This window comes from Desmodus rotundus, chromosome 2 (assembly GCF_022682495.2).
Source record: "Desmodus rotundus isolate HL8 chromosome 2, HLdesRot8A.1, whole genome shotgun sequence".
NCBI lineage: Eukaryota > Metazoa > Chordata > Mammalia > Chiroptera > Phyllostomidae > Desmodus > Desmodus rotundus.
In genome coordinates this window covers 150,893,788-150,913,860 of record NC_071388.1, presented here as the reverse complement: position 1 = coordinate 150,913,860, position 20,073 = coordinate 150,893,788, and the positions used below count along the sequence as shown (strand labels likewise).

The 20,073-nt window shown below is 34.9% G+C and overlaps 1 protein-coding gene across 4 annotated transcripts in view; it reads left to right on the top strand.

Moving 5' to 3' along the window:
- Nucleotides 1–20,073, top strand: part of KCNH7 (potassium voltage-gated channel subfamily H member 7) — a 488,226-nt gene that overhangs the window by 323,238 nt on the left and 144,915 nt on the right. For all 4 annotated transcript variants that reach the window (XM_053918731.2, XM_053918730.2, XM_053918729.2 and 1 more), the window contains exons 4-5: nucleotides 6,007–6,435; nucleotides 19,352–19,566. In XM_053918731.2, coding sequence (XP_053774706.1) covers nucleotides 6,007–6,435; nucleotides 19,352–19,566 — 644 coding nt within the window. The remainder of the gene's footprint in view (nucleotides 1–6,006; nucleotides 6,436–19,351; nucleotides 19,567–20,073) is intronic.

Sequence of the window (20,073 nt, the reverse complement as noted above, 5' to 3'; positions counted from 1 at the left end):
CATGGCCTGGCTGTAGCCAGTGACAGGTGATGAAAGGGTACAAAGTCCCGATACCATGCCTTCAGTTTGGCATGGTTTTGAAGGTCTCTCCAGCTCCAGAGCTCTAGGAGGAACTGCTGAAGCTTCAGCTGCATTTGCATAACAGTTTCCATTTGCTCCGTCTTGCCTTTGCCCCTTCCTGATAGGCTGTCTCCTGAGAACTGTCTCCATGAAATGCTCTGCACAGTCTGTTTTGACAGCTCCAAGTGAAGACACTTCTTCCCACCCCTAACTCTTTGTAAGGAGAAATCTCTACTTACGACCTTTATAACATCCCCCACTTCACCTGCTGCCACACACATGCACACACACACCCTCTCCCTACCCCACTGTCTTCTTCCATCTACATGACTGCTTGAACTTGAGTTTCTCTCTACTTTCAAGTCCTTAATTCAACTAAGCTGAAACAAGTAAGAGTAAAATGCTTTAATTTACTTTTAACTGGGTTTTAATTACTAGGCAATCTAAGTTCTAAGAGTATGTAGAAATAATGAGAAATTGAACTGAAGGAATGATTGGGAATTTATAGTTGTGAGGAAATTCAGTGATTAGGGATATATATGGAGGATTTTTCAAAAATATTTGTATTACTGTGAGAAATATTGTTGTTTCTGATATCCCTAGGTATATTCCTAATAGAAAAATTATTTAAAGTCAAATTGGCACAATAGTTTTCTGCCAGACTCTGGTAGATGAGAACCAGCTTTCAGAGGGGAGACAGAGAGAGAGAGAGAGAGAGAGTTCAGATTGACAAGATCTCTCAATTTGGAAAAGTTTGGCAAAACCATTTTATAAAGTCTCATTACCCTGAGAGAGGGGGTAGGAATGTAGTTCTGATCATTGTAATTTTTGAGGATTGTAATTAGCACAATGATAGAAGCAAAGTAAGTCAAAACTGGAAGTAATATTAGGAGTCAACTAATCCTAGGGCACTCTAGGGGAGGTTAATGGAAGGTTTGGGTTTGAGATGGGGAATTTTATTATTCAAACTGTGAGATAATAAATTGTGTGTATGCATTTATCTACATTACTTTAGAGGAGTTATGATTCTCATTATATTCTCAAGTGAATATTTATGGTCCAAGTAAACAGCAAATTTTGGGTAAACTGAAATTAAATCATGGAAACTACTGTTTTATTCTGACTTTACCCTGATTTCCTATTTGATCATGGGCCAAGTATTTCACATCTTTCCACATTTGGTTAAAGTTATAATTCAAATCATAATTCAAAGACAAACACAAAGCGAATATCAATGTGCCTTCTTGGTTGAGAAGTAAAAAGTTCAATATGACGCAGGATACACGAAGATGCAGTTCTAAATTTATGTTCAGCAGCTTCACAAAGTGACATGTCCAGAGAAACACATTGTCATAGTAGTTCCTTGTAAGTTCATGTGTTTTAGAAACTACATAGCATCTTCTTATATGAAAGTGGTATACTTAAATACAACAATGTTCATGTAAGTAGTTTATCAAAGCTTATATTTACCTTGGGGAATGTTTTAAAAATGTTTTTAAAAAAATGTATTCAGCTGTTCTTCTTTCAGGTTTTTTGAACATTTTAGTGGATATAATAAACAGTATCTATTTTAGTTATACAAGTTAGAATACAGATGTAATAAAAAATGGAGACTCTACTTACAAGAGTGTTTTTTCAGTGTTAAGGCCCTATAGGACTACACTCACATGGTGTTTTGTATTTCATGCTGGAAAGTGCTAGCATTAAGCAAAATTCTCAGTGTGTATTCTTTCCGGATGAACGGCAGTGAGACAACTAAATCTGTAATGCAATATAACATGGTCATATTAACCTAGTGGTGCAGAAAAAACCATCTGTACACCTTGTACATGACTAAACTATGGAAACAAACTAAATGCCTGGTGTGATCATTAATTTTAAAAAGGCAGTGAATTGTTTTTAAAATAAGGCAGTAATGATTGTGATAAAAAATGAATAAGAGTAGGCATTGACCTTCAGTCCATTTGTAATAAGTTTGCAAAATTGATTTGTAAACTGCTTTATTACTCAATTCTATGTGCATTAAAAACTGATCAAATGATTCTGATACAGTTCACTAATTCTTAACTTGGCAATTTGAGCAAATAGAAGTGGTAGTAGAATTATGTGAGAATGTTTATAAAACAGTTATTATGATGTGCTCTTAATCTTATTTGCACAGATTGATTACTCTCTTTTGCATTTTATTAATCAAGAGTTTAATGTTCAACATACTTGGGGTTTTTCTATGCATGTGTCATGTATTTTCCTAAAAGATAAATTCTATTTCCATTATATTTGACACTGTTAACGACTAGTAGTCCATTAGCTTACAAATGAAAGCTTACCATAATAAATCAAATTGCTTAATTCTAAAATGTCTTGTAATAGGTATTTTACATAAAATTCACTAGATGATGAAGAGTTTGAAAACACTTCTGTGTGTGCTCTAGGGTCAGAATGGTAGCAATTAATAACCTCTGAAAAAAGATGAAATTTATAATGAGTCCTATCAATTGTATAGGACATGGTATACAGTTCACCATTTGCATGAGCTACCAAGTTCAACTCAATCAATCATTTTTGGTAAATAGGGGTCAATACAATCTAAGAAGGCTAAGATTCTCTAATTAAGTTGGTCACTGCAATTAAATAGTCTAGTTTTTCTACAGTAAATGTGTATTTACTACTCCCAAACATTTGGTCAGAGCTAGGTTTTGGTAAGCAAAACAGACAAGGGGCCTCCCCTTGTGAGGTCTACAGTCCACTAAGGGGGAGAAATGTTAATAAGAAAGCCAACAAGTCGACTGTATTGGAAGTTACAAAGAGAATGCTAATCCAGTTAAGAAGGAAGAAAAATCTTCCCAACGGAATTAAGTTTGGAGGTAAAACCCAAAGGATGTACTAAAGAGGAAGAGTAAAAAAGTATCCAGCACAAGGAATCCTGAGGGAAAGCACAGGCCTCTGAAGGAGTTATGAAGTCCATGCAACTGGACCCTAAGGGGCAAGGGAGGAACGGTAAGGCTGCAGAGTGGAGATAAGTGTTGGCTTCACCCCCAAAGCAGGGAGTTACTGGGAGCAGTGAGAGGTTAAATGATAGTCTACATGATTAAATGTGCATTTTTTTAAAAAATAAAAAGTATTTTTATAGGATGGACAACACGATGGAATGTGGAAAGTGAATAGCATCCCATTGCAATAAATAAGATGAACAAATAGTAGCTTAGACCCAAGTGAGAGCAATGGATATGAGAGAAGTGAAAATAATTATTATTAGTGACTATCATCAAAAAGATATTTCAGAGGTAAAATAAACACAATTGGGGAACCAATCGGGTATAGGGAAAGAGGTGAGAGAGAGCAGTAACTAGAACGACCCTCAAGTCTTAGGCTTGTACGACTAGGTGAAAAAAAGGCCTGGACTTGGAAAGATAGATTGTGAGACTGGATTTGCTATGAGATTTTGAGGTGTTATTAAGAATTCTAAGTGAAGATACTGTTGAGGGCATTAGATATTCAGGTTTGGAACTAAGAAAAGAGGTCTAGGTCAGAGATACACATTTAAGAGTCATTGGATTAAACATGGAATTGCAAATACATGTGCCTGAGACCGTCCCCGAGAAAAGTATACTCAAATAAAATGCAGAAAAGTTTTGAGTGTTCTTTCATATTTCAAAACCATTTTCAATGCATTGAAGAAAATTTCAGAGTAAATATATTAAAGATAGATGATGGTGTCTGTGACGCTTAGAGAATATAAGTCCATAAACCAAAGACACCAGCTGACTAACTGGAAGGGCGACATGTCATTGTAAAGCTGTGGGTGACATGCTGACAACTACTGTGTACACTACTGTGTACACTACTGTGCTGGCAAGAGAAATTGGAAACTGCATTTTCTTGTAGAAAGTTCTTAGAAAAGCTTTGAATTATATATTGTCATTTCTATTTTTATTTCTTTTAGGGGTAGAAGTTTTACCTTATTAGAAGTTTTTTTTTTAATTTATTCTCGATGTAACAAACAATAGAGATATACAAAAAAGATGCAATACATTATACCTCCCCCACTTCCAAACCCACTTAACCAAACACCATTAAAAGTTTGGAGTATGTTTCTCCACATCCTTCTCTAGTGCTGTTATATGGATAAATGTAGGCCTTAGTTACTTTTTGTATTTTTAAGTATTTTTTATTGATTATGCTATTACATAATAGTTTTTCCAATGTTCCCTCCTTTATCCCCTGTCCACCCTGCCCTCCCAACCCTCCAGCATCCCCCGCCCTTAGTTCATGTCCATGGGTTGTACATATAAGTTCTTTGAGTCCTCTGTTACCTATACCATTTTTTATCTCTCCGCATCTATTTTATGCCTACTAATTATGTTTCTTCTTCCCTGTGCCTTTCCCCCCTATTCCTCCCTTCCCCTTCCCCACTGAAATCCCTCCATGTGATGTCCATTTCTCTGATTCTGCTCCTATCCTGGTTGTTTGCTTAGTTTTTGTTTTCATTGTTTTTCTTTTCTTTTAGGTTCAATTTTTGATAGTTGTGAGTTCGTTGTCATTTTACTGTTCATATTTTTGATCTCCTTTGTTGGAGTTCCATGCAGTTTGATTTTTTGATGCTTTTGGTTATTTATTGATTTTAGATTGGTTGTTATCTTCCTTTTGGTTGTGTGAGGAAGTGAAGGGTTTCTACCTACGCCTCCATCTTGGCCAGAACCAGCCTCAGGCTTTAATTATTTTTAATGAAATAGTATTATCATAAACTAATGAAGCTGAAACTTGCATTTTCACTTGACACTATATTTGAATAACCTTCTAATCAAAAATATAAATATTGTTGCATTTTAAAGAATATTATAAGATTTCAAAGTATAGTAATGCTATAATTTATTCAACCATTCTTTAGTGAGTATTCAGATTGTGTCTAGTTTTTGTGCCTTGTAATATTCTATGAATGGAATTGCTGTGTCAAATGAAAAGCATAATTTTTTCTCATTTTAATAGACATTTTAAAATGACTTTCCAAATAATCCATAGCAATTTGCAATCTCCAGCCGAGTGTCAGAATGTTCTCCCACATTCCTTGCCAACACTGGATGTTATGCTTTTTTTTTCACTTACTGCTAAATTGAAGAGTAAAAAATGATATACTCATTTGAATTTGCACTTTTACTATGAGTTTAATGTATTTATTAACTAATATTTTAATTTTCATTACCTACACTTTAATGTTTACATTTAATTGCCTTTTCTAACTATTATCCACTCTGAGATATGTATATAACATTTCATGCCATATTCTCAGATTTGGAATGAAGAAATCAGGAAAAAGAAATTCTTATCTTTACCATACATTTCTCTCTGAAACCAATGTCTTGCAAGAATTCCCAATGGAATGAGGAACATCTCATACACAGCTGACCCCAGTTCTTCCACCCACACTCAACTCACATCATTATCCAATAGAAACCTTCTAGACGTGTCAGGCCAACTCCCCACCCCCACCTTCATTCCCTTCCCTCCTGCTTACAATACAGTGACCCCCCCCAACACACACCCATACATACACTATAACATTTTCTGTTTGTTCCTTCACATGGCACCCCATCCCTTCTTTTTCTTTCTAAACTATGCCATACCCTTCAAATTCCCTTAAAGAATGGATGTACAGTGGATATATGTTTTTAATTAATTAAACCAGAAAACCTCATGTCATTCAAATAATGCTTTCATGCCACTGGAGAATATCTAACCATCAAAAACATGGTAAATATTATTTATTACTACTTCCTTACACTCATATGATAATTCATATTTCCCTTAGAGATGTTTTCTACAACATTCCTCGTTCCAATTGTAAATTATTGATTAGTAACTGTTTTTACATGTCATTTAAATATGAGTCAAATGTTTGTTTCATATTTTTTTGTCTTATAATAAAGCTCTTTTCTGGTTTTACTTTAGGGAAACTTTTTGGGTTCAAGTTCCCTGGTCTGAGAGTTCTCACCTACAGAAAGCAGTCCTTACCACAAGAAGACCCCGACGTGGTAGTAGTTGATTCATCTAAACACAGCGATGACTCAGTAGCCATGAAGCACTTTAAGTCTCCTACAAAAGAAAGTTGCAGCCCCTCTGAAGCAGATGATACAAAAGCCTTGATACAACCCAGCAGATGTTCGCCCTTGGTGAATATATCTGGACCTCTTGACCATTCCTCTCCCAAAAGGCAATGGGACCGACTCTACCCTGACATGCTGCAGTCAAGTTCCCAGCTGACTCATTCCAGATCGAAGGAAAGCATTTGTAGTATACGGAGGGCTTCTTCAGTTCATGACATAGAAGGTTTCAATGTCCACCCCAAGAATATATTTAGGGACCGACATGCCAGTGAAGGTATGTTTGCGGTTTTTTTCAAAATGAAAACATAAATTAATTGTTAATAAAAAGGAATTTTCATATTGTATTTAATTTTGACATTAATCCTTATGCCTCAAAGCAGCAATTTTTAACCTTTTTCACCTCACAACACACATAAACTAATTGCTAAAATTCTGTAGCACAGAAAAAAATTATATTTTTTGCTGATCTGACAAAAAAATAGGTATAATTTTTATTCATTCACACCAGATGGCTATTGTTGTCTTGGGTGTTGTCATTTTTTTTATTTGACAATCTAAGGGAAAAGAATCAGTGCCCCCTAACTAAATAGTCAGGTATTGCATGTTTTAAAAATTCTTGCAGCACACTCATTGAAAATCACTGCCTTAGAGGAAGAAAAGTGGGTGAAGGCTGTTAAAAAAAAAAAAGTCCTAGATTCAGAGTTGTTACTGAGTTCCTCTTTGAACCCCAGTGAATAATTTGGTTTCTTCTAGCCTCTTTAACTGTGTTTCTGCAATAATATGATAACCATTACCTGCCTACTCTATAGAATGTTACTGAATTAAAGTGTCATATAAGACATGCTTAGGTCATGGCACTATGGTCTCAAACGTAATTAATTTTGTTAGATTTAGCAAACAGTCAAGCCCTGGGCAGAAACAGTGGTGTGCCATCACAAGACAATTTTATTGACCAACTTTTTCCAAAAGAAGAGGTGTATGAAATGTTGCATAATGAGTGACCAGAAAGCTATATAAGTTGATTATGGGCAGGGAGGGAATAGGTAGGGAAAAAGGGAAAAGTTAGGGGACAAAAAAAACCAAATCCTAAAACTCTTGGTCTCAAAACCAACTTAAAAAGCAAAATCAGAATTCACCTATTTCTCCCTGACTCGTTCTTTTTTACATACTTATATTAGCTAGTAGAGAAAGTGTAGGTTTATCAAAAGCAATGGCAAAAGCTATGCATCATTGACACAATAATGAATAACATTTGTTGAGTATTTACTATGTGAAAGGTAATGCAACTGCTTGATACACATTAATTCTCATAATAACCTTATAAGTTAGGAACAAATATTAAGTGTCATTTTATAAATGAGGAAACTGAGGCATGGATATGCTAAATAAATAACTAGTTCTAGGTCATAGAGTGTTAGGGCTGGCCTTTAGACCCAGAGTTCCCCGAGTTCACAATCAGCTCACGTTTTCCTCCCTCATCCCTGCTCTGCAGGGTGGGGGTTGACTGTGGCAGCTGGGGTTAGACAGGGTAGGGGAGAGCAATGGGAGAAATTTGGAGCAATTCTAATAGATCAATAAAAAAATCTTTCTATAGAAGGGGTCTCTTGAGTCACTGAACTATTCCCAGGGGGTCCAGGATTCAGTGCCTGTTGCATAGATACATCTGTTTCTGAATCCTATAGATTTGGGTTCCTGAGAGACTCACTGTCCTTTCTGCAGTATTCCTGTGAATGTCCAGCATCACTCATACTGCCGCTTCTTAAAACAAATCTGATTCTGTGACTCCTGAGTGAAGGGTACCAACTATTTTGCCAGCTAGTCACACTAGTTTTTTAAGCCTCATTTCCAGCCTCTGCAAAGCTCCCTCCCCTCCCGTGTATTGTATTTTAATCCTACATGAAGCTAATTGCCTTTTTCCAAAAATATGTCGTGCATTTTCTTGGCCTCATTACTTTGTTCTGCCAGGAATATTCTTCCCAATTCTGTCCCATAGCCATAAGGACCCAATTCACTTCTCACACCAGAGGAATTAAATTATTTTACACCTGACCATGCAAAGCAGTGTTACATATATTACAGCATTTAATTCAGTCTAGGTTGTCCTGCATTATATGTCTGTGTCTTCCCTGTTAGACGTGTAAGCAAGTAACTGTGTCGGCATGAGCTCCTCCAGCACAGGAGTCCTGGCATCGTTAGCTCTGCAGCCTTAGTATCCAGAACAATTGCCTATGTCATGAAAGGAATTCAATGAGTGTTGCTTAAAACTGAGAGGACCATGCTTGTGTAATATATTTCAAAAGTACACACATCAGAAAATTAGTCACCTGATCCATAATGCCTTAAAATTTAAACCAGAATCTTAGGATTGAATCATGTGCAGATCTATATTTAAAGGGCACAGTGAAATAGAGAAGGCAGAAGAGGTGAAAGAAAATGGCAGGATAAAATTCAAAGAGAAAAATCAATATCACTGAAACAGAAGGAACAGTTTGCTTTGAGATAGGTCTGAGAAACTCTATATGGTCAAAGAGCAATTAGCACATCCATTTTAATCTGTAGTCCAAAGAACATCAAAAGGAGAAAGGAAAAAAAATGAAGGACAATTTTGAAACTGGATCATTATCTAAGGCCCTATAATAATTGTATGTTCGATATCTCCTGAGCCAATGAAAACTCTGAAATTTGATCTTCGAGCAATGGAACCTATGGCTGAAAAACAGTAAAATAAACATAGTAATTTAAATGACCAACATATATTTTAGTTAGTCAATCCAATTAGTGTAGTCATGTTTAGGAATTATACTGCCTCTTCAGAGATTGGCCTTATTGCCTAGAACCTGAGTTACAATATAATAACATGCAGAAACAGTGAATTTGAATATTAAAAGATACATAATCAGTGCATTTTACAGACACAAACTTAGCCTGTGATTTGACAGTGGTGCTGGGAAGGTTTCATGATTTAACTTTATTGTTTTCAATTTTATGTGATGTCCATTTAGTGCACAGTTACTGATACAACTATAGGAAAGGATGATTTAACATTTTTGAATTCCTCAGTATGAGTTCTACACATGGACATGAGTTATTGGGGTCATCTTCAATTTTCTACCCCTACCTCAGTTATGTTACTGTCCAAAAGTATATCACTTTCTTGCAGATGCTACAGTTAGTGTCTGATAAAGTCAGAGGGCTTTTTTTGTACTTCAGCTTTAGAATAATTTTAGCTACAAAATCACTGATTAGCATAGAAGACTACACTTTCTAATGTTATCTATTTGATATATTTTAGAAACTGAGCCACTGATAAGGGAAGATGGAAAACTTTAAAAATTGATTTTAGTTTTATGACTTCATATAACTGATTAACAGGTTAAACCCCACATGCACCAAATTTTGTTGTCTCCTATTTTGAGAAGAGAAATTTTGTCCTAGATTGGTTATCTTTATAGAACTTTAAATAATTTGCAAATATTTTACACTATCCTTTCACTTAATCCACATTATCAAGTTCCTTAGAACTGCACTTCCCCAACCATTTGTGGTGAGGACCAGAATTTTGTGTCTAATCCATCATGTACCAATACAATTGTAAATACAATAAAAATACATTACTAGGAAAAGGAAATGTAAAAAATAGGCATACAAAATATAAACACCAATTGTTTTATTACTAGATTGAAAGATGTAAAATTCTTCTGTTGAGCTGCTACAGGACTGGAAATGCTTACTCTAACATCTATACTACACTGTCATGGAGGAACAGTAAGCACATCGAGTTAGAACCAGCACAGTGGACCTGTGCTCTGCCTTAGAATGCCAAAGCAACACTAACTATACAATGTACCTTTTGGTCAGTTATTTTGAAATTTGCAAAATTTTATACGTAATTTTCAGGGTGGGTGAGTAGAATTATAATTTTTAAACTCTTGAAAGTGCTTGTGACTTTACTATGATTTTTGGACCTAGCTTTGATGGGGGTAATTAATTCTATATAGTCAAGTTCTCTTCCACTGTCTTGATTTGCTTTTAATGGCCCCTCAAAGTGGGCAGAGAGTTGCCATATGAAGTCATACTTTTATTTGTGTATCTCTGTCCAAGGCAATGACTACACTAGCAATTTCATATACCACACTTTTGAAAATTGCTTCAATTGAAAGCTTTGAAACAATTATAATATATCCCAAGATTTTAAATATGCACAGTATTAGCAGAGATGTCAAGAAATATTGATTTATTTTCAAATCTTGGATATATTTGAATGGTTTTGACATGACTTCATCTATTTTAAGCTTGTTTGTTTCCAAACTAGTAATGCATATTTTGTGAGTAGCAAATATATAACAAAGAGTCAGATTGCTAATCTCAAAATAAATCCAAAAACACTACATTCTGAGATTTGAAAACAGCTCATTTTAATATAAACAAATTTCCTAAATATTCTAGGTATTATACCTAGTGCACTGTGACAAGTTAAATTTAAAAATCTTACATTACCTCTGAACAGTCAAATGTTCCACTGATTTCTTACAATTACTTTTGCCTAAGAATGACTCTTTGTGAACAAATTGATATTTTCAAAATATACATTAAAGTGCATTTATGGGAGAGACAAATAATAAATTTGTGGTTAATAATGCAAGTTGGTTCATAAGGTAAACTATTGTCTTAAAATATTTTCCTTATTAACATACCAGGCGAAATTATATAAAAAATTTGCTTAACGTGCAAAATGATGTGTGGTCCTTTCAGTAATGGTTGAAACAACACAAAAATTGGCCCCTGACAAGGCTGAAAGTTTTTATTACAACTGCAGGCAGCTAGGCATGCCTTTCCCCAAACCGTCATAATTAAATATCTGTACTTCGAAATCCATTTAAATTGAGATAAATGTTTCACAAATTTTAACATGAATGCTTACGATGGCAGATATTTCTAGCATATGCATTTTATTTGGTTGCATAGTACAAAATGTTGTTAATTTCAAAGATAAATATTTAAGCATTACGTTGTTTTCTCCGATTGTTTTTACAGAGGTAATTCAGTGTATATAACATAATTTTAGTCTTTTTGTATTTCTCTCTTTCTTCACCCTATGTGCTCAAAACAGACAATGGTCGCAATGTCAAAGGTAAAGTACAAACTAAAATTTTAACATCTGATGCTCCAAGTGCCCCTTTACTTGGCATGTTAACTTGCCTGCTGTATGCCCTGTTCAATGCAACATCGCGCTGCCCTTAGCTAGTCCAGCACCCGGCGCAGTCCTCATGGCTTGACTTGGCTGGAGACATTCTTACTTTCTCAGATGTGTTATGAACGTTTTCCTGCAAGAAGTTTCCTGCTAGGTTGACAATGAACACTTCCCAAATATTTAAATCACTTGGAAAGATATAAATATCAAGCTAAATATATTACAGTGTGAAAGAGGCTCATAATCCTATTTTAGCCAAAAAAAAAAAATTTGAGCTCAAGATTAAATAAAATAAGCAAAGTGCTACATGACAGCATCACTTCACTTGTTCCTCTTTTGTTTCCTTAAAACTAGTTTCACGTTCCTGGATGGCAGGGGGTATGGTTTTAAGCTTACTGTAGTAGTAAACTGTATATGCATGACAGTCATTTTCTATTTTTCTATATTACATTTCAATCATGTCTAATTGTGTCTTATTTAGTCTGAAATCACTGGCATGACCTACAGCTACTGTTGGTTATTGTTTTACTGAGGGATACCTCTGGATAAATACGGATTTGGCTAAAAATTTGAAACTCACTTCTGTTTTTCTACTAGATGGTAATAGATACAAGGAATCACAAAATATATTCTTATAAATCGAGAACTTGTGGGGTTTAGCCTTTCAACATCGGCCATGCATGCTGCTGTGGGGGTGCGTGTGTGGCAGTGACCCAGTCTGTGCATGTGTGTCGCATGGGCACGTCTCCATCAGCAACTCTCTAATTACTTAGAACGCTCTGTTTTGACCTGCCTCCTGTGTCATTGCTACTTCAATCACTGAAGTTTTGAATACTGATTTCTCAATTGCTTCCCTAACTAATTCAGAGCTGGTGACCGTTATGAATTGATACCACTAAAAACGAAAGATGTTTTCTGGTCAGCAGCCCAGAGTAATTTGAAAATAAGGGAAATTGTGGCAACTTCCACTCCAGTTTTATTTTGGGCACTTCAGTAAAGGGGCTGTGTAGGTGAACTCCAATAGGAAGATGGGATTCACATACATCGTTATTCCACAATGTCTTTGGCCTGAGATTTCTAAAAGGAAGCAAATTAGTGTCAGCTGCAGGGGGTGATTTGTCAAGAAACATAATCTCGAGAAATAATAAAGAATACAAACAACTCTCACCACCTTGCCTCTATGACATATGACTGGCTTTAGCTTTAACAATTAACAATAAATTATTAGGCATTAATTTTCTGATCTTTTAAACATGATAGGAAATGAATCTAATTTTATCTCAATAAATAGAAAATTGAGCTAACTTACCTTCCATTGGTGTAGTTATCATTCAAACTACACCAATTTTATTTTCTACTCATAAACTAATCCACTTAATCTCTAACCTTTTTTCCTTACCCCCCCCACTTTTAAATAACAATAGTCTTTGAATCATAAAAGTCAGAATTTGGAATTAGGAAACTCTAAATCATTGTAGAAGGTTTTATATGTTAATATTTCTGAAGTTAAAGTTCTAAATTAGATAAAACATGTGCAAATTTAATAAAAAGTTTATGTACTTCTGCTCTCCAAAATCTTCATTATTTGTTCAGACCCTGAATTTGATAACTATATAAAAAATATTTAAGTGCCTGGCTCCTTAAGATTTTCACAAAGCAATTAACATATGCATTAGATATAGGACAATATATTAATTGTGCTTTTTAAATTGGGGGGAGTTTCTAAACCACATTTAAATTAAATTTTTTTAAATCAAAAACAAATTTCTATACTTTTTTTGTATACAAATGCATAGCTTTTCAATATTTAACTCAACCAAAAACAATTTCTTTACCAAAATAAAATAAGTAATTTAGGAATGCATTTTGAAGTTTTTCAAGATCATCTGGTTTATTCCCCTTGGGCAGTGGTATTGTGTAAATCCCTCACACAGGTGGTAGAGGCATCTTTATCTTCAGTGGAGCCCATTCTTTAACTTTCCTGGGAAATCTGTTTTCCTGCCTGTAATAAAAATAGCTAACCTAAATCCTTCTTGCTGAAATGTAATTTATTCCCCTTCATCTATTCTAAGTTGGATAGAGATACTAAGCTGGCTGCTTCTAATCATGATTGTGATACCACATTATAAAAACAGCAAATTGGCACTAAATCTTTTCTTCTCAATGGAATAATTTCCATTTAACCTCTTTTCTTGGGATCAACTTTGTCTCCCTTTAATAAACTCCCATAGCATTTTAACTCTGTTAAAAAAGATTTCAGAGATCAAAAATTGTAACTCATTATCAAAGAATGGAAAAGTTAATTCAAATAAATTGCATATGCTTTTTGTTTGTGTATATTACAGTTTTCAACAATTTCTCTCATAAACAGCTTTCCACCTCAAACTTAGTGATTCTTTGCCTATTCTGTTTTCCAAGTCACCAATAAAAATTAACCCCTTACCCTACTTAGTAAATAAGTCATTAAAATAATTTTACCCCTCTATTGCTTCTACTTCCTTATATACCCATGCATGCCACTGACAATGTTGTGTTCATTTGCTAACTTGTCTCAGAATCTGGCGCATAAGTCAGAAACAAAACTACTGTCAGATTTGTTATAGCTTTTACTTTCTCTATAGCCACAAAAGCTCTCAGACTCACAAAAGAAATCAGCTAATCTGATAAAACTGTTTCTCATAAGCTACATTGGCCATTCCTGAATATTTGTGATTTTATAAGTTGATTTGCAAGTGGATCTTTCAATAGTGACAGTCTTCTTCTGTAAATGATATGCCATGCGCTGAAACAGATAATACAGATGTTGACTACAAATAATTGTATTACATCGTATCTTTCTCGTGTTAAACAGGTCCTCCTCATGCTTATTGACAGTGTTGTTTTACAAAATTCAATTACTAAACGCTGCACTTGCATTTTCTTTAATGTTGTCCCTTCAGTGATTTATGTTTTATTAAACTTTAGCAAAATAAACTCAGTGCCCTAAGAAATATTGCATAAACACCTGATGGCGTAAAAACAACCTTAATCTTTTTGATTTCCTTCTCTTTTGTCCCATTTAGCTGTCAAGAACAATAATCTTTAAAAAACTTATTTTAAAAAATATATCAGATGTCCTCAGCTCTATTTCCAGCACCATCTAAAACAGAATATATTCTCCTTTAGCATCCTGTAACTCATAATAAATATAAATAGCCTTATCATAAAAATTTTAAATATCTTTAATCTAAAGTTCTTCCCAGTTGTTGCTTTAGCCTTTAGTTTGATATCTAAATGCAGGGTATTTCTTTGTAGCTGAAACCTGGCCTAATTTATACTCACTCAGACACATGATATATTAGAGCTTTATAGAGCTGTTGCTTTAGTCTTCTTGGTCACCTGTTTTTTATCTAAGTGTTTCTCTAAAGAACATCAAGCCCTCCTGTATATTTTTGAGTTTTACCTTTCTTTCTACTGAATCTATTATTTCCCTTTATTTCTGCCCATTTATTTTATTTAAATTGATTTGACTTTGTTTTTCAGGTTATTCTCTTTTCTTTCATTAGAATCCTAAACCCCATCTGTTCATGATCACTCTCAGGGAGGCTGCTTTTCACCTTTAAATCCTCAACCAAGGCCTCTCTGAATATAGACCTAGGAGGTAGGAAACCCTGTATTCTGATTTCTAGTCCTTGATTCTTATTCCATTTTGGCCTTACATTCTGTCTGCTTTGGTTTATTTACAATTGGTAAAATAAGGATATACCTAATACCTATATTAACTAGTGCTAAAAATTTTTATTAAAATTTCTATAGGCTTTAGAGGAAGCGAACCCAGCACTGACCATCTCGCACACTCTGCCAGACTTCTGCGTATAAACACCTTCAGAATCAGTGGCAAAGAGCGTAATGGTCTTTGTTATACAAGATAAAATAGATTGTGAAAGTCTTGTCTAAGGAGCATGCATGAATTATTTTACATATATTTTAAGTTTCACTGAATTTTTATGTGTATAGATTTAAAAAGTAAGCTATATTCAATCTCCAACACTAAGAGCTTTAAAACAAAACAGAATAGAATAACAGTTTAGAAAGATTTTTCACCAGTAAATAAGAGAAGCTAAAATACAGACTGCAATGAATTTGTAAGATTCTGGGGCCAAATCTTAGGCCTTCAGACCTGATGTCCTCTTGTTGCAACAAACATTTTAATACTCATTTTATTATCCTGAAGCTACATTTAGAGATAATTTAACTTATTTCTAAAAGAGCTTTAATATAAAAGAGAAATAAAAGAAAATAATTTATAATAAAATGATATTTTTGTAAATATACTAAGGTTTAAGTGTAATTATACTAGAAGACACAAGGAAATAATTAGACATAAAAAAATTGGCTTTAAGTGCACTAAAGACATGAGAAAACAGTGTATATAAGTACTTAATAGAATTATGGAGCAGGAGTATTTCTGGAAAGCAAAACAAAAACCACTATTAAAATAAATAGTAACTATAAAGGACATATGGACAAAATCAAGGGGAAGAGTGGAGGGGGAGGGAGGGGGGTTCAGCTGGGGTGGGGTGGAGGGATGGGGAGAAAAGGCACACAACTATAACTGAATAACAATAAAAAAATAAAATTTTTAAAAATAAATAAATAAATAAATAGTAACATATTGAACTTATTCATGTAAAAAATTTTAAAGTAGGAAACCAAAACTGAATTATGAATAATATACCAAGACAAAGTGGGGGGAAATGAGGAAGTATAATATTCTCACAGATGAGCTGGCTCTTGCTTTAAAGTGTAGATACTCTATGTGGTAACATGCAACTGTAATAAATTGCACAGAAGAAATCCCACTAAATGTCAGGACGTGTATTCCTCCTCCAGATCATATGCCTTCAGAAGCAATAGGAACTAGAGGATGGATTGGAAGAAGAAATGGCAATCAAGACAGTATGGAGAAGTTGTGGCAATCTCTAGGGAGTTACTAGGGTGATACTGCAAACCAACCCACAAGCCCAAGACCAACTATTTCAAATGTTTAGTTTTTAGTATCTCACATAATTTATCATATATAGGAGAAAACACAAAATACTTTTAAAGTAACGTTATTAATGACTTTTTCTTTGATTCCTATAATCTTTGCAAATATAATATTTGGCTCCAACACAGTTAAAACAAGATCCAAATCTCTTTGCTTACATATTTTTGTATGTCACAGCTATAAACACAGATTATAACTTAAAGTCTAAAAATTTTTATTGCCGTAACTCAAATGCTGTAAGTAGTGTGGCTCCGAGGTACAGGTTTTCCAAAATGGTGAACAACTTCTGGTAACATTCCAAATAAAACAATGGAAAAACCTTCTCTTTACATGTAGTTGTAGATCTGGAAAGTTCCATATGTATTCAAAGCATGCTAAAAGCACAGTGTACTCTATATGTGAAACAGGCTCAAGGTTCAGATCATTATAAAAAGGCTTTTCACCTACATGAATGCCCATTCGGACATATGGGACAATTTTTCAAGGTGAGAGAATAGCCACTTTCCATTATTTTGGAAAATGAAAATGCCTCACAAATGCCCCTTTTTCATCTTATGGCACACATAAAATAATTACTAAAGTTCTGTATTTTTTGTCAATCTGACAAAAATTAGGTAGAATTTTCATTTGTTCACACCAGGTGGCTATTGTGTTGGCTGCTGCCATTTCTTTTATTTGGCAATCAAGGGAAAGGAGGTCAGTGCCCCTGCCTAAGCAGTCAGGTATTGCATGTTTTAAAAATTCTTGCAACACACCTGTTGAAAATCGCCACCCTAGAGGGAAGCACTGTCATAGTTGAAACCACTTGCTGATCTGTGTAGCCAATTCAGTGGAGTTTACTGGAACAGGTCACAGGACAATCAAAGTACAGTTAACGTTGTCTTTCTTCTGTAATATCATAGATGATCCATGTTCTTACCCAGTTTTTTTACACTCCTTTGTAGATAACCTGCTACCGAAATCCAACAATAGAAGGATGATAGAGGAAAGGAATTCAAAATTGAGCTATTGGGATAAAGGAGTGTAATATCTTGCCAGTATCCCTGTGTACAGTTAAATTAACTAAGGAATGAAAATGCATTAGAGCTGGGCAAAAGCCAATATCAAGAAATCTGAAGTTCTAGAAAGTTTACAAATTGTAAATATTAAAATCTATGGAATCTAGCCATAGAATGATACAAAAAGAAAGGAAACATGGTAGGATATATGTTCCTATAACAAATTAGTGGCATGTTAGTGGAGAGTCCTACAGAGACCTAAAACGTGAGGTTTCTGTCAAAGCCTACCTGAAGGCTAGAACGATTTGGTGCCACTTTAGCCTCTCACTCCTCTCCTTGCCATATAAATAGAAAAGAAAGTAAAATTCCATATGCAACTGAGAACATACTGGGTAACAAATGTCAGAGAACTCAATGACATTTTTCATCGAGATGAAGTTGGCCATCATAATAGAAAAACTCAAGGAATGGACAGAAATGCATCTCAAGAAACACAGTGTTTGCTACCTTGATAAAAATTCTCTTTAAATCATTTCAAACTCTTGTAATAATAAAATATAACTTTAATAAAAAATACAGTGTGATTTTTTTTCAAGGTACTATGAACTAAGCGATGGGTATTTTTTCTTAGAATCGTATTTGATCTCAGTCGATTGGTTGTTGTGGCCCAAAGGACACAAACTGTAAATATAATTTTCAACTGTTCATACCTCACTTGGTGCATAAAGTACATTTTGATCCCTAAACTGTGTTAATTTCATTCTAAATAGGGACAAAATGAGGCAAAAAGTGTTAACTAGCAAGTTCATTCATGCAATTATGTTTTAAGCACTCTCTGAGGCAAAAAGATAATGGCTGCATAATACTCCTGGGCTCAGGATTTTTTTAAAAAATCTTCCTGATGCTGGTTTTTAAGAGCTACATAACATTACTCATTGCACAAGAAACCTTGAAGCATTCCTGATACTTCATAAGCAACAAATAGTAGTTTACCCTAAAAGATGTAGCTGGCCAGTGTACTTTTATCCTTAACAATGGCTCAGGAGTCCTGGCACCTTGCCAAATTATCTTCCCGGGAGAGGAATTTGAGATGTGACTAGGGTTGGTCAAAGGGCACAAACTTCCAGCTATAAGATGAGTAAGTTCTGAGAATCTAATATACAGCGTGGTTGAAAAAAAAGAAAGAAAGAAATAACAAGGAACTACCAACTCCAGGTATGTCCTGCTTATGGCACTTCAGTTATAAATTGTTTACCAAGGCATTCTTCTGGTATGATTTGTATTTTTCATTTTTCCTCTAAAATAGTGGTTAGTCAAATTTAGAAGAAGGAAAAAAGAAAAAGAAGGAAAAGATTTTAAAATCACACATAAGATCCTAGCGTTTTCAATAAAGTCCACGCACACACACACACACACACAGACATTTGCCCTTCTCAGTCTTCTCTGGAATTCCTCCATCTGGGCTTCACTGTTTGGAAGCTCTGCATAAACATCTCACAGAGGTAACAGAAGCACATGGAGAACCCTGCTGGACTGTCACAGGGAGGGGAACAACAGAAATTGAAGCGGGGTAGACAGCCCCTTGGGAAATTTCATGGTGACCGTGATTTTGATCATAGGCAAGTCCTTCCTCAAATAATCCCTGGATTATAAAAGGAAGTTCCTGAGAAACTTTAGGGTACAATTTAGCCAATGATAGAGAATGGAGTTTTTTTTCTTTTACTTTAGCTTTTAATGAAAGAAGCTGAGTAAAAGCTAAAGCCTCCTTCTGTACTCTGGGTGCACTCCTAGAACCCCATCTGATCCTTGAATACTCACATGCCGTTCCATGTGGCAGACAGAGACCCTCAACCCTATCACACCTGAACCAGAGTCACACCAGTCACGATCACTAGCAAGTCATTCAGGACTATTTTTTTCTTTTTCTATTTCTCCTGATATTGCTTTTACAAATACTTTCCAATTTTTTTAGGGCCCTTTAATCATATCAAGTCAAGCCTCCTGGGATCCACATCGGATTCAAACCTCAACAAATACAGCACCATTAATAAGATTCCACAGCTCACTCTGAATTTTTCAGATGTCAAAACTGAAAAAAAGAATACATCCCCTCCTTCTTCAGATAAAACCATCATTGCACCCAAGGTTAAAGATCGAACACACAACGTGACGGAGAAAGTTACCCAGGTAGGACATGACTTTCCTATCAGTTTCAACTGTTTTTATGGTTCTTTGCTGCACCATAAAAAACATTCTCTTTTCTACGAGTGACCAACAAGAGAGGTAAGCCATTATTTGCACTCCAATTTATCTTGAGATGTTGGGTGACCCTCACAAATAAATAAAACTATAAATTATAATTTTGTTTACTATAAGGCTGAGCAAAAAAGGGCTATATTGGTGTCATTGCTGCCTTTGCTGTAGAGGTGGTTAACCTGCTATTCATCATGTTTGCACATTTATTGTTTTGCTGCCAACTCTTGCATTATTAAAGCATGTTGTTTTTATTATAATGGATGTGTCCATCGAAGCTTTAGGGGACTAATTGGTATTTACTCTTAACTATGCCTCCTTTTTTGCACTTACTCTACTAAGTACAGTCAGATAAGGCCATTGACTTGGGGAAAAGAGCTGACCGAGATAGGGAAAAGTCAGAGTAAACCAATATGTTTCCCAGTAACAATATTTTATTGT